Genomic DNA, 22,442 nt, shown 5'->3' with positions numbered 1-22,442 from the left:
TTAGAAATGCTATTACCATTAACCATTACGGTCCAGTCCATGTAGCTGTGACTCAGCTAATTTCCTAATAGAGCAAAAGGAGGGGGGTTTAAATTCACAAAACAAACCTTTAGTGTTAAGCAGCACACCATGGAACAAGAGATAAGATTGGGGGAAACCCTCCCACAAAATTGAGGATTAGCACCTGTTCACAGAGACAAGTTTGAGAGCAAGCTCCCATCTTCCCTCTCAGCAGCACAGATGTCAATGTCAGATAGGACTACAAAAGGAGGATTAATTAAATTGCAACAGTAAATAAGAGGTCATTCATAAAGTGTTTGCTAAAATCCCAATTCTCTCTCGCCTCAATCCTCTGAAAGATAATTTTGATCTGCTCCTCCCCCCCGCCCACCACCAAAAAAAAATTGGCCTTCAGATACAAGAACACAAGTGTGTTCCAAAGAAAGCACCCGCCCCCCCACCATATATCTTTTCAACCTCACAGTCACGCACACTATGGCTCCTAAATTCAGTGACGTAGCTATAATGGCAATGGAAAGTTCAGAAGGTACACGGCTTTTATCCGAATTCTAACATTCATACTGTAATTTGCTGTGTGAAATCCTGATTATAAATACCCTGTTTATTTTTCCTAACCTATACAATATAGAAACATTTCTAGGTACTTGGTCAATGAATGCTAGTGCGGTTCTTACAAGCAAACAGAAGGATAATCCATCATCTAACACAATATTTTCTTCAATTTATCGAATACCAAAAAAACAGCAATTTTTAAAATCATACAAAGGATGATTATCAATTATGGAAGTGTTCCTTAAAGAACTATAGATAATCTTTTAAACAGCAACATTGCGGTTTAAAATATTTCTTATGAAGGAGAATTACAATTGGATTTGGGGGAATTCTAATTCGGGAAAAAAAATCACATTTCCGAGGGAAAAAAAAATCAATCTTTGACTTTTAATCATGGTTAATCACAATGGGAATTTTTTTACAACATATGAACAAAGTACTCCAGATGCAGGGGTTGCCATGGGAGGGAGTATCCTCTCAAAAGACTATGTTTTTGCTTTGTACTGAAAGTAGTCCCACCAAACTTGTCCTCTTCTTTCTTCACCTCTTCCTTACAATATGAGTTGACAATTATCTCGCTAAATTCAATAACATCTAAACAACAATTTCTAGTTTTCAACCACCATAGTTACAATCTTGGTTTATGCTCATAAACAGATTGGACAGGCTGGTAAGCTGCAGTACCAGATCGTTTAGTTTGAATTGGAGTTAAAAATCGCAATCTGAACTGACACTCACACACATAACTTTCCTTTAAGGGCACATTTATTGGTCCTCCAACAAGTCATTGTTTTGCCATCAGCTTTCCAAACATTATGTCTCTATACAAGAACAGTGGGTTTAAAAAATCCATCCATCCTAACATTGAAAATCACACCTTAGCCTTCCACAAATAGTAATTACCTGGGAAGGAGAGAAACATTTAAGTTGTTTGTGCTCCAGTTTATAGCTACGTATAACCTCTTGCCTAAATTAAAGACAACTGCCTCCCTATTTGTTCTACTGTAAAATTATATTTAACGTCGATAGAATCAAATGTTTTCTATTGCCAAAACCAGTCACACTTATTTTGTAATACACACAATTAACTTTAAGATTAAAGAAAACATAAGTTGAAACACTCTTTCAGATCACAATTATTTAAAATGCATTTTGTATTTACTTTACTTATCTCATAATGACTGGATATTTTGTATCCATCCAGAAGTGTCTGGGCCAGAAAATGTTAGTTCTAGGCACATACATAGCAGTTCTTAACCAGTATTAAATTCCTTGGGTGCTACTGTGTCAGCCTCCAGGCCTGTTCAAAGCACTAACTTCCATCTAATTAAATATAGCTATTCTTGAAGCACGTAGGCTGTCTCTTAAGATAACTCATTGAATAAACTCCGGATGGGGGGCTGCCATGGGAGGGGAACATCCTCTCAAAAGGTTGGAGACTATGTTTTTTGCTTCGAACTGAAAGTAGTCCCACCAAACTTGTCCTCTTCCTTTCTCCTTTTCGTAAGAATCTGCGAGGCTGCCTGCCTGAAGGTGCTATACAAATGCAAGTTGTTGTTGCTTCTAGATGTCCAGATGAGAATGATTAGGAAATATTATTGACTCAGAGTGTGTGTATATGCTGTTGATACTTAACAGCACGTTTTCAATTTACCAGCTAAATCAAGTAAGAGTTTAATAGTATTGCATGAAATTTTCGTTTTAGGGTCAATATTAAATTCCTAAATATAAAATCAGCATTTTTAATAAATCACAATGGAACTTAAAGTGTTCAGTTTTATCATCATTTTGACATTGATCAAATGAAACAATAGAAAACTCTTCAATGCATTTTCCATTTGACTCAGTCCTTACCTGCCACCAGTGATCATCTTCACCTTGAGGTTTATTTGGGGTGACACCACTCCTGAACCAGAGATTGCCATTTGTGTCTAAAGCCCAGGATGTCTGCTGATCTCCCAGTGCTATACATACTGGTTCCAGCATCTGCCTTTCACTTTAAAACAAAAAGGTTTATGTAAGAACAAATACCACATTTCCCTGAATACTATTCTGGCACAGAATTTGTTAGTTCAGAAACTGCATCTATCTGAATCCTTTAAAATCATTTTAAAGTATTGTGGCATCATGAAGATGATGACAGACTAGCTTATCCATCAATGAAACATACAATTCAGGGATGTTCTTTTGATCGGCACTATAATCCTTCAATGTTATAAATGGAGGTTTACGCATATCTTTTGGTATTATTCAGATACACTTTACCATGTTGAACTGCTGGTTAGAGGCAGTTGAAGAGTATTTTTTATATGGTTCTCCCTCTTAGTTGGCTGCACAATGTTCTACACGAGAAGCACCATGAATAGAAAATGCTGTTCACAAGCAACCGTTCTTATTCATGATGTTACACTTGAGAGTAGAATCTGATGTTGCATAGAATGTGGTAATCTTAATGGACAAAACTAACTCAACAAGTTAGTGAGCAACAAATGAGACATCGGTGGCATCAGACATATTCATTTAGAATCACAGGACTGTTCATTGGAACACATTTCCTCTTTAAATATCACAATTCTTTCAGTTTTAGTGTTTCGGGGGAGATTTTGAATGTTCAGTGAGGAATCTACAGTGAATACTGGAATGGAAAATTTCATTTGTGAGAAACTCCCCAGTGATCTAACATTCTTCCTCATGAGTAGAATTCCTCATTGAGTATTCTGTTTTAAATAAAGTATAACAATTTTTAATGAAGACAAAAGGTACCAGAGGGGTTTTAATACATTTCAACTCGTCACATGAGCTCCTTTCTCTATGATGGAGTGGCATCTGCTTGAAATATGCATGTGCTTTAATGGGAATTAATAATAAAAATCACAGGATTGTGATAGCTCAAAACCAGTTGTTTTCAGTGTTAACAAACATAGCTTGTAATGCATTTTACATCCATAGCATGTGATTAAAACAATCAATGGAAAATTCCTTGATGCTCCAAATGTTAAACAAGATTGTAAATTGTTCCAGTATTGGCATGAAACCTCACAAGCTGCTGGCTGGAGACAAATTCCTCATTTTAATTCTTTACAGAGATGACAATTTAAAAATATATATATTTACAGTGTCAGTCAAGGAGGTAGAAATTCGGACGAGCACCAAGGCAAATTAACCTCTGACCTGCTTATCGTGCATGTCTACCACCTGCTCAAATGTAGTCCAAGTGTGAGGAGAACACAGGATGTGATGATAGAAGTATTTTTCCTTTTTGGTTGATCATGGAATTACAAAAATCACTCTTTTTCCAAGGAAATAATAATAATAATAATAATCCTTGCATTTGATATAGTGCTTTTCACGTCGGGAGGACGTCCCAAAGCGCTTCACAGAACACACTGTAAAGTGAATTGACTGTATATTTGTGGGCGAACGCGGCAGCCAATTGCGCACAGCAATGTCCCACAAACAGTCGTAGATTAAAAATGACCAATTAATTATTGTTTTTGGTTTTGGAGGGATTATTATTAGGTGTGTGGAGTAAGGAAACTTGCCCAAGGTTTCGCCCTCTGCCTGGAATTGAACTCAGGTCTCTCACTTGCAAAGCAAGTGCTCTAACCACTGAGCTACAGGACCCCACCAATCACAAATATAACAAGATGTCATCAATTTTTTTAAGCAAGACTTAATTCAATATAGCTAGTGAGTTCCCCTGATGGCTCAGTGGATAAATGCACCATCACATTACTGAGCCATAAAAAAACTTATCTTGCGCTAAATTAGTTCATTCGAGGCACTTAGTGCCTTGGCATCTACTTTAAGGATGGTCACTTCAGCAAGGTACTGAATGTCTCAAGCACCAATGAAACTAGGTCCCAGGATTGCCTGCATCTTCAGGAGATAGATTTTTTTAGGGGGGAGGGGGTGGGGTGGGGGTTTGAAATAAAAGGAGCAACAAGAAATACCAAATGATTGGAAAAAAAGGTGATTACGAGTAATTCATATCAGAAAACAAGTTATATTACTCCACAGCTGGATCTCTTGAGTAATTCCCAATAAGTGCATTTAAAAAGGTGGACACCAAATCACAGAAATGGGACAGAATGGATTTAAATATTTAAAAAAAAACACATGAAACATAATCTAAAACAGTATTTGACACTGACAAATAAATGCGCCCACCTTACAATATCACACAGCCATTGCTCCCCCTCTGGACAAAGGCTGCTTATGCCATGTCTGAAGAGAACCGTTCTCTGCTCAGTCAGTGCCCACACCACATTATCCCTTGAAGTAATTTGCACGAGTGGGTATGAGCAATCCACCTTCACTGCTCTGGCACAAGGACGATCTGCACTGAGGCCTAAAGACAATGAGAGAATGAAACTCTTTACAGCAGATTAATTATATCAGAATGTGGATGTGCTTCTCTTCTCCAACCCATCCAACACATCGGCCTACAGGTAAAAATTCCAGTGTCCTGACCCCTCCTGCACCTCACATAAGCAGCGTTCATCTGCGAACCAAGAGTAAGTTTCAGCAGGCTATACAGCCAAGTTGCAGGAGGGGGAATGGAGGTGGTCGTGCATTTTCAAGCAGAAACCATTGGATTGTGTTTTGCAAACCCTAACTCAGAGATGCTGATCACAATTATAGCTCTTGCATTTTTCAGCCAAGATCAGTAAACAGCACAAACAAGGACTGAAACTTGGGACTCACCTATTCTTCAGAGCTCAGCCGCACACTGGGCAAAGTCTGCATCTACAAAGCCACTAAGGTAAATAACCATCTTTATCCTGCTATTTGCATTCAAAATGCTACTTAAGTAAAATGTGTTCAAATAAAAACAAAAGCCTTGTACAAGCCTCAATTAGTCATTACAATAGGTTCCTAGGGCAGTTAATATATTACTCATATAAATAAATGGGCGAGATTAAATATCGCTCAATATACAAAATATCAATATGCAAAAACAGTAAGTGACAGTGAGGATTTATGCACTAATTTTACCTTGATGTTGATAAACCTTGAGCCTAAAAACGGTTTATGATTGAATTACTGGTAAATCCGTGTCAGTTATCCATTTTTTTCTATATCTACAAAGGGATGGCCTGGTGATTCCAAATGACATTATAGGTGCATGAGGTTAAAACAGCTTAAACTTGCCTTTGAAAATTACTTAATAGAAACAATTTTGGTCTGACATAAAGTAGAAACTGTGAATCAGGCCCAGTTAACCCGTAAATCTTAAATATCATACAGACTTTAATTACAATTAAAATGGACAAGCAGAAATAAGCATTTTAAATGTATTTTATAAGTAAAAATGTATTTCCCAAAAGTGTGTAGCTTTATAATTCAGTAATATTCGACTATTAACTATATTAATATTGAAACAGTATTATTTCCAGTGTTATAGTTGGTGTCAGAATACTGACAAGCCGGGGCAGCTGGTATATTGTCTAAGGGTCAAATTCTGTTAAAAAAAACAGAATATACAGATTCAAAAAGATAGTATGGAATAATAAGGTTGATAAGTTTTCCCTGATTAGAAAAAAAATCATTCTATTGAAAGATGAAACAGGGTTTGTAACTAGTTCTCCTTGAACAATGCCCAGACTTCAGTGAGATACAGAGCGACAGTAAAGAGTGAAAAACAAGTTTGTAGGAACAGTCAAGTCTTGCAGAAATGCACAATTAGTTATCTGATCAAAGAAGCGACAGCAGACACAGAAGGGTCTGTAGGCAAGACAAGCTTTCATTCCTGCTTGTTGAAAAAAGTAGCAGGTGGAGAGCGAACAAGAGCAAATCTCTCGCAAAATGCAGGGAAGAAAATATTGAAATCAAAAATGAACATCAACAATTTCCTTCTCAAAATCCTAGTTTAATTTGCCAATTGGCAAAACAAAGCTCCAGCTGTTTAAACTTTAAAAGGGGTAACTTCTTTCTCTTGAAATAATGTGCAGCACATGCTCAGCATGTCCAGTCCTGTCTGTCTCTCTCTCTCTCTCTAGACCAGGCAATAGTGACTGACATTATTGTAAACCTATCACATCTCAGTCTGTACTACATGTTGCCTAGGAAATGGGGCCAGAATAAGGAGGGTGGGACCATGAAATTGCAATTTATCCTGCCCCTATTGAAAGATGTCCCAGTGGAGAAGCGAGAGAAATACTCTGTTTTTAATTAAAGGAGAAACATAAGTCTACTAGATTGTCCTGTAATTGGAAATGTTTTAAAGGGAGCCTCTGTACATGTTCCTGTGGCTCTCAGTCACCACTTTTACCCTGTTTTATGTTTCAGAACTGTGGAGGCTTTTATACAGTCCACCCATCCCCCATTATTACACCATAAAGTTTCATTCCAGTGACAAAAGGATCAGTGCATTGTGGGTTTCACTGCCTAAAGCCTGATGTCACCGCAGGGGTGCAGCGTAAAATGCCCATCCCCAGGCTGTCCTAAGCTTAGGATACAAAATAAAGTATTGAGAAATGACTAGACAGAGACAGAGAAGTGCAGATATCTCCTTTTATAATTATAAAAATGAATCTAGGGTACATGAACACACTTCGCTTTTTGACTTATAAATATATACTTCAGAGGCACAACTTGACAGGCTAAAGGAAATTGCTGTTAACAATACCACATTATTGCTGTTCAATCTTGTTCTCTTAAAATATATTGATTTAGCAGTAGGTCAGCAGTTTAATAATCCCACCACCTATAATTTGAGAGGAAGGGTACATTAAATGTTTACAAAATAAACCAAATGGGGACCTGGTAATTCAGTGGGACAGATCTTTATCTGCTGGAACCAGGTTGGAACCCAAATTGGATCGATAGGAGGAAACTCTTCTTTCTATTGGCTGTTTATAAGGGTACTATGTACACGAGTCTGAACCCAACAACTAATAACAGTTATATAGCCCCATTCATGTAGAGTAACATCTTTAAATACTTTACACAGGGAGGGAGTTCCAAAGGTAAAGTATTATTCAGAAAAAGTCAATAAACGTCAGCTACTGGACAGAGTTTTGAATAACTGTTCTGTGAACCCCAAAAGGTAATGAAACAAAAAAACTCCTAAATATTCATTTATTCATCTCTACTATATTTTGTAAATATTCATTTATCCATCTCTTCTATATTTTGTGCAGTCTCTGTGCATGTGCAATACTAAAGAATGTTGCAAAAAGTAAAGGTTTTTTGGGGGGATGGGGGGGAAGCAGAAGGAAAAGTGCAAATCCAATGCTGAATTTAACAAAACCAATCTGGATATAATTTAACCTTATTTTAGTTAATCTGGAATCTGACATTTTTATCCGTGTATCACATATTCCAATTTTCAGCAAACACCTTATCTTAGCACTATAAAAATAAAACATGAATTTAACTAATTTCCTTCAATAAAATGCCACTCTTGAAATGCGTGTAAGTAACAAAAAGTGAAAATTTTACAAGATGCTTTTCTCTTTCCCTGGTTTTCTTCATAAACCAATGTTGAATTCCCTCACTATCCAACTAAAATGTTTACGCATTTTAAATACAATTTTATTTGATTTTAATGACTGTGATGGTTTACCATATTCACATTTGAGCGCAACCGAATTTCAGGTTAAAGAATCATTTTATTTTGTTTACTTTTTAAAATAAAACACCCAAATTAGCACCGATTACTTCAGCAAAGTATAGTACATTACAATAAAGATGTTCCTCAAATACCTGTTTGCAAATATAATTCTCCATTGGTTTGGATGATCCAAGCGGTGTCATCACTCAAGGCAACATACACAGCCTGTGGTAAAGCTTCATACCAATGTCTCTTTCCCTTCATTGTCACTTTGCCACAAGCAAATGCTTTGCTTGATTTTTGATCAATCTTCCATAACAATATGCCTGTGGATTGAAAAGCAAAAAAAAACTTCCAGGGCTGGTTCCATTACAAATCATAATTGGAACAGGTTTTAAAAGTTTCACTCTGAAATATTCCTGGTTTCCAAATAAGGAACAAAGACAAAATGTCGTCAATGTTATTTTCACTCACTGGAGGGCACTTCCAAGATCTGCACCAACCCACGTTATGTTTTACCAAATGGTTGATCAATGAGAATATGACAAAAAGCTAAACAACTGAATTTATTGAACATTAAAAATATAGTAAAATGAGCCAAACAAAGAGAGCTAATAGGAGTGGATTAAACTACGGAATGAATTAGTGGGACACAGTGAACCTCAATGGACATTGAAGTTTGCGCACTGACCTGATGGGGATACTGACACCTGCTGGACATAATCTTCAAACTTCTGCCACCGCAGACTTCCACTGTGAACAGGGCTGCAATATAGGACGCCCTTGTAATCTAAACACCAGATATGCTTTTCAGAGACAACCAGGCTGAGGATACCGCACCCAGGGCCAGAATAACCCATCCAGCTCTCAGAAAACTGCTAAAACAAAGTAAACAGAAGCAAGTTCATGAAGTTCGTAACCCCTCGTTCTTAGAGTTTAAGAGAATTCTTATCAGCCAAGTTTCCATCACTCAACATGTATGTCACATTCAGCAATAGATCATTTTGTTATTGGACAGCAATACACTGCAGTGGAGAAATGTAATTAGCTGACTAATGTGAGCGAAGACCAAAACAATAATTGAAAAGTAATTGAATAAGGATTCAAAGAAGAAAGGGACTTTGAGCTCATACTCAAGGCCTACAGAGTGCAGTGGAGGACTACATTGTCAGAGATGCCATCCTTTAAACCTATTAAACCTTACTCGCATCTGCCTGGTATATCACTATAACACTATTTGCCTATGAATCCACAGTCACTGCACTTCACAGAAAAAGTCTGAAGTGATAAAATTCTATATTAAATGCAAGTATTTTTAAAAAATTGTACAGCGAAAAAGCAAGGATTTCAGCTAGCACTGAAAAAAAGGCTCAATGAACTAACTTGCTGTCTTCTGAGCTGTGATTTCTACCAACAACAGGATCTTTAACATCTCCTGAGCGAACAGACAGGAACCTATATCATCCGAAGAACGGAAACTCCAGCAATGCAGCGTACCACCAGCACTGAATTGGCGGGTCAATCTAGATTACATGAGTTCATTGTCCGAAAGTGGGGTTTGAACCTACGTTCTTCAGACTCAAGAGGCAAGGATGCTACCAACTAAGCCAAGCTGCTATATCTGCAAGCTAATGAAAAATTATCTGTTTTATTATAGAAAAAAGTATAAATCACCAGAATGAAAAATTGAGATCAAGAATCGATCACGAGATGCTCACACTGAAACAGCTTACCATCGCTGTCATGTTTAATATCGTCAGAACCGCTCAATTCAGTTAGTCTAATAGCTCACTGCCAATTATAAATTAACTCAGTTTCATAAAAGATTTAATCGCAGATTTGAAGCGCAGATTTAATGATCATGAAAAATTAATAAAAATTACATTGTAAAGAATTAAATCTCACCAATAGTTGCTTATTTCAAACAGTGACCGTTTTGTGGTTTACCTGATCAGATTTTAAATGCTCTAATTCTTCTTGGCCAGGCTTTGCCATATCTGGAAAAACTGTACCTAGACTTTCTTCAGCACAATAACTGCGATGGAGTTCTGTCACGCTGGTTTCAGATGATGACTGCGGCTGTCCATGGCCATAAATATCTTCATCATCACTTGATGAAGACAACTGGGCTTGGGTGTGTTTTTTCTCAGTTTCCTCATCAGCATTATAGACAAATGTCTCTGTGTCGTCTTCAGTTTTAGTCACAACTAATGAATGATGTTCATCATCGTCAATGTGGAGTTGTGAAAATGCTTTGCTTTGGTTATTTGGAATTTTATCTGGTGAGAGAATTCTCATTAACAGAGTGTGTCGCTCATCCAAGTAACACTCAGAGCTCTCACTCAAAGTTTCCTGCACATTGTCACGATCACAAACAAATAACATAAGATGTCCCGGATCGTCAGGCTTTACTCTGGGAGAATGACAGTTAGTAGTTGTGTTGACCACATTATTATCTAAGCTGTCCTGTAAGCAAGATGTTGATCCATAACTCTTCTCATTTGCTTCTGCCACTTCTCCATCAGGGACATTATGTAACAATGGATCCTCGTCCCTGCGATCTTCGATTTTGTCACTGTAACTGCCCAAAATTTCTGATTTATTGGATGATTCAAAACCAGAAAAGTTTGCAAAATTCATATTTGAGCAAGAAGATCCTTCATTTGTTAAACTGGCGTTCACTGAAGATTTTAATGAAAAGTCTTCTAAGAACAGGGGTTCTTCCAGTAATGTCGGAAAAGATTCCGGACCCACCACGATGTCAGAAATGTTGTAATTGTTTTCTTCCTGCAAAATATTGTTCAGGTCTGCACTAACCTGGCTCTCCTGGTCAGGAGAATCTGTGGTCAAACGATCCAGGCTGCTACTTAAGCTTATCTGGTCAGAGAAGTCACAGGTTGTGGTAAGGGAGCCATCAATAACAAAGTCACTTAAATATGTTGCCTCTGAACTTTGGGATTCATTGAAACAATTCATTTCAGATTTTACGACACTGGATTCTGATGTAGAATTTGCTGTACAACACAGAATACACAAATTCATAAAAAAAACTGACTTGGGATACAGATATTAAACTATTACCAAATTATTAGAAAATTTATCACCAAACTTATTGCACCATATTTATATACTTGTGCTATGCTGTGAACAAATATTAGATCATTAAAAAGTAATCAGAAAAGTTAATCCTCGAGATATAAAGGGACCATTACAGACCTAGAACTCTGCCTTGCACTTTTAAAAATAAAGTTCCCAGGACAATATAAAAAGGTATGGAAACGGCGCAGGGATTGGGATTACAATCATTTGACATTAAAGTACATTAATTATGTTTATTAATCAAGGAGAGTATTGTGGAAAGACTCTTTCTGCCAAAATAGAGTAGGTAGTAGCTTCAACCTCAAATATTTAACACAAACTTTTGATTGTTTAAAAGATATTTATCTATTTGAATGACAACCACTAACCGCTCCAGAACAATCAATGACCCATGGTGAATCATCTTTTTCCTACAACCCAGTGGTTTATTGTGAAGACAAATAATACTTGTGCTATATTATTACCTTACTGAAATTATTTTTTTAAAAAGGCTGCAAAAAATACCTTGCTTTCGTTTTTTCTTCTTTTTTAAAGAAATGACAATGAGTTGTTGGTCGAATTCTTCCATACTGATTGATCTAAACCTTTCTGAAGAGCCTGGGGTCTTGGTTGATGTTGCAGAGGGAAATCCTTCTACGTGCTGTTCTGGTGTAGTTATGTGACTAAAAGTACTAACGTTACTGTTTACAGAGCTGCTTCTGCTTCTTGGCTCACTTGTCAATGAACAACATCGTTCTCCTGTCTCATCTCCCATTTCGCTTTCAAGGTCATATCTGGTACTCAGAATTTGGAATTGGTCGGGGTCTGGAGATGGTGCAGATAATGAACGTTGCAGTTTGGAAGCATCAAATATTGAAGCGCTGTTTTCATGTTGCATTTCTTGTACTGAAATTTCTGTTTGTTGAATTGCATGAAGCGATTCAGCAGAGGCTAATGTAGTCTTCATCGAAGTATATAGGGGACTTAACTGTGAATTTACCCCTAAAACAGGCAGATAAAAGACTTACTGTTATGAACGTAACAGATGCTGCTATACAGTTTAATTATAAACAAAGAACAGCCGTCTCACTCGTCTTAAAGTTACTAAAAGAAACAGTACCAAAGATTTTAGTGTACTGTGATATGATTTAGAAGCTGCATAAAACATTCGGGTATATAGGATAGCCTATATACCAGATGTAATTGAAAACTAAATTATAAAAACTTTTGACTTGTGGCTTTCCTCGACAGCTTAGTTGATAAAAGCATTAACAGTGTGATACTGAATCATAGGAAGGTCTCAGATTGGCCATTTAGCCAGTGTACCAGGAAATCCTCCACAGCAGTTAACCTCAAGTCAAATTTGTGGCTTGCAAATTTCACCTCGTCAAAGTTTTACTGGAACTGCCAACACCCACCGTCCCCCTCCCCCCCACCACCCACTAGGGAAAAGCCCTTGAACAAATCTCCAATGGAAATTTGTAGATATTCAGACATGTACCCTTTCCATCAGAAATACACTGAACAATCAGGAGGGGAATATCTGGCTGACTTTCCTTTCTCTAACCTAGAGCCAGTTGCAGTTCCCCATTGATACCTCAAGATGAGATCATCTAACCAAGGACAAAACATTGATCAAACCTGGGATATTCTTGCTCTGAATGACCCAACCCCACACCATGGTGGTGCATTTAACCACATCATTAAATTAAACAATGATGCGTTACAATACCAGGCATGCCTCTTGCCATCCAACCTTCTGGCCTGTTGGAAATTCGAATTATATCACGGTCACCGGTCAATACAAAAATCTCATCTTCCGTACAGGAAACGGACACAATAGCACTGGATCCTTCCAAACCACCTATCAAAGCCTGCAAATGTCACAAATTAACAAGTGTTAAGATTCTATTAGCCTATTGTCACCAACCCTCAGGGATGTGTAAAAAAATTGATAACAGCGCGATCGAAACATTGCTGGCTAAACTTGCTTTGCGTACCTGGTTGACTGAATCCACAACATAAATACTCTCCTCATTCCAGCTTAGCAACCACCCATCGTGTAAGAAGGACTTCAATATCCCAAGGTTTCTGTTCGTTGGTTTTATAATAACGTTGCTCCCAGTGGGTGAACTTAGTCGAGGAAACAGTTCAAATGGCTTCACTCCATTAGCAAATACATCTTTTAATATAAGGGTTGACTGGACAGTTCCTTGTATATCTGATTTCCACAGGCGAAGCCCAGGTCTTGAAGAATACAAAGTCAGAGCACTCTGTTTACAGAGGCCTGGCAGGAAACAAGCTCCAAATCTACCAGCACTAGAGATAGGGAAATCAAAAATATTTTTTTCCATGAGCAGAAGTAAATCATTGTAAAACTTAATCTTTAAATAGAATTCAATTTTATCCCATTAGTAAGGAGAAGGCAATGTTTTGTAGCTTTCCAACTATCCCTTGACCAGACCAGAGATTTTTCAGAGTCATGTAGAACAACAATATATATCTGCATTGAACTATTAGATGACAATCCCATCACATTTTCAGTAAGCAATTTTGGCCTTTATGATCCAGACATTGCCACCAACACACAGATATTCTGGGTTTTGATAGTTCTCACGCTTCATACTTTTCTTTACACTCAATGTGTTTAGACATTATGAACCATGTTTGACGACAATACAATTTTGGTTGGTGAGTTTACCTTTTTCTTGGCTGTGTTCCAACCTGGTTAATAATATTTTGCTCGGTGTAAATCAGGAGAGAACGATGGTAAGTTGAAACCAGCAGAACTTTTTGATTGTAATCCAACTGTACAATGGGAGTGGAGTCTTCTAATATTACAGTAGAATTGCAAGCACCCTGTAAGAAAAAGTGCAGAGAGTTAAAAAGGATGCACACAGCATCAAATAGATCTCAAACAATTAATAGAACGTTTTCCCTTGAAGTGAAATAAAATTTTCTTTGAGACAAAGGACTGCAAAATGATTGTTAAAACACTGTCCAGTAGGGTAGATAATCCTTTACGAGTTCTAACTTGATCAATTCATTCTTATGTTTATTTTTCACAATAACACCAATTTTCAAACCACAGAATCATGAGCATAAAATTAGCATAACACTCCAGAAAATGTTTTATTCAGTTCTGTATTAAAACTGTTCTATATAGATTAGTATCATTGTTTCTTTAAAGATGCTTACTCCCCATTAAATGAACAAGACACTCAAGATAAAAATCCAGATTCAATTGGTATAGACCTATTTCTAGAGGTCTTTTATGATTTTTTCGAGCAGTTGCACTCAACATAATTATACACAACCTGCAATGTTATAGCTACAACGACTTCTGAACACTCTCAAAGCACATTACCTGGTCCAAGTCCACATTAATGTAGGCCACTTTGCCCTGGTCATCCCCAGAGAAAAGTTTCATTCCGTTGGTACTCCATGTTAGTGTTGTAATGGTATTTTTATGAACTCCCACAATATCAAAGCGACGCAACTGTGAAGCAAGAATTGCACACAATCAAACAAAAGGAAGCAAAATAAGGCAACAATGTAACAAATACTGAAATGCTAACAGTTTCTAAATAAAAAAATTAAATTTTTCTACTTTACGGAACTATTTTTGCTTCAGTTTTCTTCTGAATTCTTTCAGAGAATAAGTTACATTTACATAATGCCCTTCTTCATGCAGGGTGGTGTCTCGGAGTGCTTAACTGTGGCAGAGTCTGATGCTGAGCTGGGGGGAGGTGTTTGTAAGAATGGTCGAAGAGGACGGTCTTCAGGTGGGATCTGAAAATGGGGAAGGAGGAGCAAGGTGGAGGTATTGAGGGAGAGTTCCAAAGTTTCAGCGAGTAGTGGCTGAAACCACAGCCTCCGATGATGGAGCGGAGGGGACGCGGGACAAGCGGAGGCTGCGGGTGGTGGAGTGGGCAGTAAGCAGGTCGGAGAGCTGGGGAGGTGACAGGGCATGAAGGGATTCGTAGATGAGTGTAAAGATCTTGATATCAAACCGTTCTGTGAGAGAGAACCTGGTTAGGACTGGTTTCATGTTACCAATTTTTTTCTTGCGAGGATTCCACTTGTCAATGGCATAATGTTGCTACTTGAACTAAATATGCCAATTCCTTTGTCTTTATAAATGGGATTTACCTGTTTGTTTCTCCCAGGTAATGGAGAAACCAGCTGGAAAAGTGCCACCCTTCCTGACGCTGTCCCAATAGCAACAAGGTCATCAAAGCAGGCCAACAATTTAACCACTGTAATGGTTTCTGTTTTACCCTGAATGAAAAAAATGGGGAAAAATATAAAGCAAAACCAAAGTTTCACAACACAGATGAAATTAAACTCATTTTCAGATCCTTACCACGGACCATTGATGTTTTTCACATTTCTTTACCCAGCCACAAAAATATTAACAATACTGATCTGGTCAAAAAATTTAAAGAGCTCTTTTGAGTGGTTCGAAATATACCAAAACGGTGAGCAGGCATGACATATATTCTTGAGTCTGTGACATACATCAGTCACTGACTTGCAATGTTCTGTGAATAACTGGGATTTTAACATGTGGTTATTATCAACATTTTTTTCTGTATGATATTAAATCAATTTGTTGTTTAAAAGATTTCTGCCTGGCATTTCTCCTATAAAGTATAGGAGTAATGTACGATTACTGCTTGGTGTCAGAGTGTATAAAAAGATCAATGCATTTTAGATTAAAAGCTGAGCAGTTTACTGTCAGTTTACAGATTCCTGAATAAAAGCTACTCTCTGAAGATGATGTACTAGGCAGACTGGGTGCAGACTGCGCACTTTAAAATAACTGCAAGAACAGGCTCATACTCAAACTTACCTCCAAATTATATTTTTTCATCTTTTTCAGCCGCCTGCAGTAGAGATAGAGCATTCCAATACTGGTACCCACAGCAATGTAGTCTTTATTGGCATCAAGTGCTGTGAGATGTACAAGAATAGACCGGAATCCTTTCTGTATCTTTTTAGGGATGGCATTAAGCAGATAATATAAAGGACTGAATTCCTTAAAAGTAGTAAAACACACGTCTGATGCCATGGCAGACAACAAGGCTCTGTATGTGGGGAAAGAAAAAGACAATCATTACCACTAAGCAACCAGGCTTTGTTTAATAGGCTTGTAAGCATCATAAATCTCCCAGGGGATTTACGTTAGCTTCCCCTATAAGATGACATTGAAATAAAGTAAGTGTAGTTGAAAGCATACTTTCATGCAATCTGAATAGCCATATTACCCTAAATGGTTATGCTGTTTAGTTAAACGCTGTACATGGCCAAATAAATTAACAGAGGGCGAAGCTGAAATTACATCAGACGAGAGCACATTTTGATTACAAGAATTGCTTATAAAAGAAAATTACATATAAAAGAGAAAAATGACGATTGTGCTAGGTACAGGAACAATCCGGGAGAAGGATTTAATAGCAAATAGGTGTGCGAATAGGTGTTAAAAAAAGTCTTGCAGTAAAATGAGCATTAGATCGGAGTGGAGTTGAAAACGGAGCAGGTATTTGACTGAAGTGATTCATATAGGACCAGAGTATCTGTTGTATCATTCAATCCATTTCACTGTGCTGTAAATTTCTGTAAAGCTTAAATACATTTGTAGCTTTGTACAAAGCACAGTACAAAGCTACAATCTGCCATTTCAAAACAATGTTAATATGAGCAAAACAAAGATACATTAACCCCATCCACTTCTGACACTTTCTACCATAAACACTCATGGTTACAAAACTTTTTTTTAAAACATTGTGTTTATCCTTGTTCAGGTATAGAAATGGTTGATGAGGGAAAAGTATTTGCAACATCATGATTCAACAAATTTACTTCAACAAATTTTGTGAGCAATTTACTATTCAGTGCTTTATTAATTTAGAGACAAAAACACTTTTCTTATATTGGATTCCCTCCCCCGCCTTACATCTCCCTTCTTTAAGGAAAAACAAGTATTATTAGTAGTCTTTGTCAATTCAATAAGACTTCAAATGCGGAATTTTCTGTATTCCTATGTTGTACTTCAGCTACGAGAAATACTGCCAAGTTTGTGAATATGGAAAGGCTAACTAAACAGTGTTTCAGTTTACCTGCAACTCGAACTTGTTTACATCCAGTGATATTTACAATCAATCTGTTCCAAAATATCATTTGAGGTTAAAACTCTCATGGGCGCAATGTTTTGATCTGCTTCAAAGTTCCTGTAAGACGTCTGAGTGAGTTACTGAAGTCAGCTCTTCTGCATTAACTCAGCATTCCAGTCTGAGTCGACTCTCTGTGAAGAAGCAATTACATAGGATCCCCTTTCTGGCATTTGCTCTTTATCCATAATAGATATTGCCGACCGAGAGAACAGTTCACAGGATTTACTGTACGGTGTAGTGACTGGCAATATAATTAGTAATCAAGAGAATCTGAGGTTATTGGCATCCGCAACATTACACTGTAGACTAAGTTTCTGACCAAATTACATAATTTAGACCTTCGGATAACGCGGGGGAGAGAGGGGGGTCTTCCCCACCCATATTTTGTTGTGTTTTTTTTCTGGTCCTGCGGTAACCCATCACCATGGCTGAGCCAGACTCAGGTTATGATGCTCGGAAAGGAGACTGAGTGGCAGATCAGATAAACACTGGTCACAGGAGGGGGGGGGGGGGGCACTTTCCAACAGTGCATTGACACCATCACCAGCAATGAATGATGGTGACAGATCCAGGCCAGACAGACAACCAGACAGACAGACAGACAGCCAGACAGCCAGGCCAGGCAGACAGGCAGCCAGGCCAGACAAACAGACAGACAGACAGACAGACAGACAGACAGACAGACAGACAGACCAGACAGACAGACAGACAAACAGACAGACAGGCCAGACAAACAGCCAGACAAACAGACACAGACAGACAGACAGACAGACAGACAGACAGACAGACAGACAGACACAGACAGACAGCCAGGCCAGACAAACAGGCCAGACAGACAGACAGACAGACAGACAAACAGACAGCCAGCCAGACAGACAACAGACACAGACAGACGGCCAGGCCAGACAAACAGGCCAGACAGACAGACAGACAGACAGACAGACAGACAAACAAGACAGCCAGCCAGACAGGACATACAGACAGCCAGACAGACTGCCCGGCCAGGCCAGACATAGACAGCCAGGCCAGACATAGACACAGACTGCCAGACAGACAGACAGACTGCCCGGCCAGGCCGCGCGGGCTGCAGCCACATCCAACCGTTAAGGAAACTCTCATCCTGCAACGCCTCCCGCAGGCCCAGGCCCCGAGTGACGGCACCGGCCTCGCTGCCGTCCCCACCACCCACTCGCTACTTACGCCGGAATCCAGCGCCTACGACTCTCCGGGGCCTCAGACCGTCTCCAGGTACCAGCGCCGCCTGTACCGAGTGACTGCCATGTTGTTTGAGGCGCTGGAACGTCAGCTCAGCCGCTGTCACTCAGGGTCTCTCGACCAATCACAGCCGCAAACCCGCCCCCACTCGTCACTAGACCGCACCCCATCCGCGTCAAGGGGGTGGGGTCTAGTGACGAATGGGGTGTGGGCTGTAACTGTCCACCAATCCCCGTCCCCAGACTGTCCACCAATCCTCGCCCCAGACTGTCCACCAATCCCCGCCCCCTGACTGTCCACCAATCCCCGCCCCCTGACTGTCCACCAATCCCCGCCCACTGACTGTCCACCAATCCCCGCCCTCAGACTGTCCATCAAGCCCCGCCTCCTGACTGTCCACCAATCCTCGCCCTCAGACTGTCCACCAATCCCCGCCCTCCAGACTGTCCACCAATCCCGATCAGATCTGCTGGTGTCATGCATGGAGCAGGAAGTGAGCTCAATGTGTATCCAACAGCCACCTGAGCTGCAGAGAGAGGCCGGTGGTGTCTGCATGTGCTGCAATGTGACTCCCTCTGGTCATGGCAGGTATGTTTTGTTGTAAACATGGAACATTTGGGAATATAGGAAGAGGAGGAGGCCATTCAGCCCTTCGAGCCTGTTCCGCCATTCTATTAGACCACGACTGATCTGCACCTCAACTCCGGTTAAATCATGGACTGAATGTTGCAGGAGGTCCATTATTAGCATCTGAAACAGAGATGTTTCGCCTTTACCTTTTGGCAGGTGATTGGCCCTATTTTAAGTTGCGGATTTCTAGCATTCTAAGCCGAGCGCGATTTGTTGCGCTCGCCCCTGAGTCATGAGGTTGTGGGTTCAAGTTCCTGGTTACAAACTGAGATTTCGCCTGCCCGTCCGGGTGGACCTGCAAGGTGGACATATTCAAGAAAGAGAAGATAACGTTAGTCAGTCGATTCATGGCTGTTTGTGGAGCATTGCTGTGCACAAATTAGCTATTGGGTTCGCCTGCTAAGTATGCAGGAACAACGCTATTTTGTGCACTATTGTTGAACATTTGTTGCGTATTCTGATAAGAAAATGTAATGGCACTTCTGTACCAAGTTATACTTTAAAATGATTTTAAACAAACCTTTTAAAATTGGTGCTCTGTAAATAGAATACTGTAATTAAAACTGTTTTTGTTTACAAACAGGTACATGTAAGAGTCCAGGCTCTATAACTCCTAGAAAGGCAGACTTGATCAACAGTGCCAGAAAACTGAAGGACAATGCAGCAGACTGGCATAACTTCATGCTGAAATGGGAAAATATTAATGATGCCGGTTTCTCAATAGCAAATAGAATTGTTAACATTAAACTTGGCACCCGGTAAAGTGTTACATTTTTAAAGTTTTGTCTTGGCGTTAAAACAAACAACTTATCTCAATGAGTTGTTTGTTCACTAGATAAAGCTAGATCCTGTTATTCGTTAGTACGGTAATATAAGATAGTATTTACTTTAAATTGAATATCACATATTGCAGCTCGGTAATGGTTAAGAACTGTAACAACATCTCAAGTAAGTTGTAATATTTTGTCCTCCATCGTTGGTTACTTTTAAATTGATTTCAGTATTCCTATGCAACATTTGTTTAGGATTGAAAGTCCAGACAAGTTGGAAACATTGGAAGGGGATGGAAATGACTCTCACCGTGGAAATGCCCACGTGCAATATAACAAAGAACTGGAAGAATGTTGCACAGAGTTGCAGGACCTTCTGGACAAAATGGTAAGAATTTTAAATGAAACATATTGTAACCATACTTGGCCCAACAGTGAATAAAAGTATCAAAACATGGGCATAAAGTTGCTCAATTTATCTAGCAGTAAAGCACTGGCCAGTTGCCTGATAGTGGGCACAAGGTTGAATTTGTATCATTTGAATTGCTGTGGCAGATGGCAAATTCCAATGAAGGTTGTTGTAAAGAGTGTTTTCTCTCCCACTAATACACACACACACACACGCGTACGTAGAACTGATTTACATAGTTTGGTCTGAACATGTTTGAAAACCCTGACATGTTTTCATCTTGTTTATTCAGAAGCCACATTTCCAGGCTCTTAACTGCAAGTCTATAATAAAATTTCATTTTCAGGTTGGTTTCACATCTCCTGAATCAATAACTTCAGATTGACTTTCTAGGTCTTTTTCTAGTAAAGGAAGGAGTAGAATTAAACCACAACAAGATTACATTTGTATAGCGCCTTTCACGCCAGGAGGATATCCCAAGGCGCTGAATAATAATAATAATCCTTGATTCGGTATGGTGTCTTATCAGGTCATTGGGATGTCTCAAGGCGCCTCACAGAATATATTGTAAAGTGGATTGACTGTATTTTGTGGATGAAACGTGGCAGCACAGTAGTGTCCCACAAACAGTCATTGATTGAGTGATCAAATTTTTTTCAGAGATTATTACTCCTGGAAAGCGATCCACCAATTAACTAACAACCTAAAAGCCTAATATGCAGCACAAAGTGATGGATTATCTTATTATAAAATCTGATTTTACAACAGCTGTGTGATTAAGTATCTGCATGCAGCTATTTTCTACGATGTGGCTGTCATGTTTATGACCTGGATTTCTTTCAGTCAACACACACTGTAAACCACATGTACAGATGAAGGGCACAAACCGCAGGTTAATCAACTTTCAAACACTTTAGAACATCCTCTTGACATGAAAGATTCTAGCAATATGTGTAAGTTGTATTAGAACTTTATTACATAGTATTGTGTATTTTTTCTTTCAGGCAAAGTTGGTATTAAAGATGGAAAGGTTATCTTCAACCATGAAGGGAATATGTGAACTTGAACATTATTATCATGGTGAAACTGAAAGAGAAACTCCTTTCTTTAACACATGGACAACAAAATACTTCTGTAAGGGTAACTTATGTGGCAGTTGACCAAACATGCATGAATTTAATAACAACCTAATTCAGAGGAAGATGGCTTTGCAATTTTAAGAGAAATCATGGAGAATTTACAGCATAGTTTATTTTAACTAATTTGTCTTTTAAAAGGCAGAGAATGATAATGTGCATTTAAAAATGAACTATTAAAAAGGGCTCTTACTCCTCCTTGTACTCTAGAAATATATAAGCCTTATAAATATTCTAAAATTTACAAATATATGGCACTTTCCACTTTGGGAGGATATCCCAAAGGGCTTGAAACCTGTAGCTTAGTTGTCAATTGCACTGGTAAATAACTAATGGTTCAAAAAAGGCAATCACTCTCTGGTATTTCAACAGATCTTTTGATTTTAGCATTTTGAACAGAAATAGTGATGGTACTAATGCTTTCATTTCTAACTACTTTTGTCTCAGATGAAGTCTCGGTACAGTTATCTGAAATGTACAGAAAAGAAATGCAACTGAAACAATTAATTGCTCAAGAGATTGCCCACACGAGTGACCGTAACCTGATGCTGATGCAACTGTCTGCTTGGCTATACCAGCCCTATGTAGAGGAGAAAGCCAAACTTCTAGTCGAGAGCATGCTCTTGGAAACTGGACACAGGCCTCTATAAACAAAACTGACAAGTCATTTGCAAATCAAACACACCAGTTACTTAGTATTGCCTTTCAGATTTGTGCACTTTTTCAAATCCATAAGAATCATTAAAAGTCTAAGGGTCTAATCTGAGATTGATTCAATGGAGGGGTGCAAGAGGGAGGATACTGATTTTAAATAGCTAAAATGCATGAGATTTTCTAACAAAATGGACAGAGGGGTAGGATATGTGTTTGTAAAATAAAAATGATTTTGACAGCAGG

The 22,442-nt window shown here is 38.7% G+C and overlaps 2 protein-coding genes across 3 annotated transcripts in view; one reads left to right on the top strand and one right to left on the bottom strand.

The window, feature by feature from the left end:
* Window positions 1-18,629, bottom strand: part of tecpr2 (tectonin beta-propeller repeat containing 2) — a 34,140-nt gene extending 15,511 nt beyond the window's left edge. The window contains exons 1-13 of one of the 2 annotated variants that reach the window (XM_007888311.2): window positions 18,586-18,629; window positions 16,065-16,299; window positions 15,362-15,490; window positions 14,577-14,708; window positions 13,911-14,068; window positions 13,210-13,528; window positions 12,942-13,083; window positions 11,735-12,211; window positions 10,079-11,145; window positions 8,823-9,009; window positions 8,284-8,457; window positions 4,744-4,924; window positions 2,428-2,569 (exon numbers count right to left, since the gene is read on the bottom strand). In XM_007888311.2, the coding sequence (XP_007886502.1) occupies window positions 2,428-2,569; window positions 4,744-4,924; window positions 8,284-8,457; window positions 8,823-9,009; window positions 10,079-11,145; window positions 11,735-12,211; window positions 12,942-13,083; window positions 13,210-13,528; window positions 13,911-14,068; window positions 14,577-14,708; window positions 15,362-15,490; window positions 16,065-16,283 (3,327 nt within the window). In that variant the 5' untranslated portion in view covers window positions 16,284-16,299; window positions 18,586-18,629. The remainder of the gene's footprint in view (window positions 1-2,427; window positions 2,570-4,743; window positions 4,925-8,283; window positions 8,458-8,822; window positions 9,010-10,078; window positions 11,146-11,734; window positions 12,212-12,941; window positions 13,084-13,209; window positions 13,529-13,910; window positions 14,069-14,576; window positions 14,709-15,361; window positions 15,491-16,064; window positions 16,300-18,585) is intronic. The other variant, XM_042338052.1, reaches the window with a different exon arrangement.
* Window positions 18,630-19,074: 445 nt separating this feature from the next.
* Window positions 19,075-22,440, top strand: LOC103175328 (cyclin-dependent kinase 2 interacting protein). Its single transcript, XM_007888313.1, has 5 exons — window positions 19,075-19,188; window positions 19,814-19,988; window positions 20,256-20,388; window positions 21,414-21,543; window positions 21,993-22,440. Exons 1-5 carry the CDS (start codon window positions 19,182-19,184, stop codon window positions 22,193-22,195), a joined length of 648 nt encoding a protein of 215 aa, XP_007886504.1. The 5' UTR covers window positions 19,075-19,181; the 3' UTR covers window positions 22,196-22,440.
* Window positions 22,441-22,442: the final 2 nt, after the last annotated feature.

Source organism: Callorhinchus milii, unplaced genomic scaffold (genome assembly GCF_018977255.1).
Source record: "Callorhinchus milii isolate IMCB2004 unplaced genomic scaffold, IMCB_Cmil_1.0 Scaffold9, whole genome shotgun sequence".
In the NCBI taxonomy this organism is placed as follows: Eukaryota; Metazoa; Chordata; class Chondrichthyes; order Chimaeriformes; family Callorhinchidae; genus Callorhinchus; species Callorhinchus milii.
Note: the sequence above shows the minus strand (reverse complement) of the source record. Positions and strands in the feature narration are given on the sequence as shown.

What these genes read in the sequence shown, in the direction of transcription:
- LOC103175328 (XM_007888313.1), top strand. An exon ending in AGGACCTTCTGGACAAAATG is followed by an intron (nt 20,389 to 21,413) that starts GTAAGAATTTTA and finishes TTTTTCTTTCAG; the next exon opens with GCAAAGTTGGTATTAAAGAT. An exon ending in ATGGACAACAAAATACTTCT is followed by an intron (nt 21,544 to 21,992) that starts GTAAGGGTAACT and finishes CTTTTGTCTCAG; the next exon opens with ATGAAGTCTCGGTACAGTTA.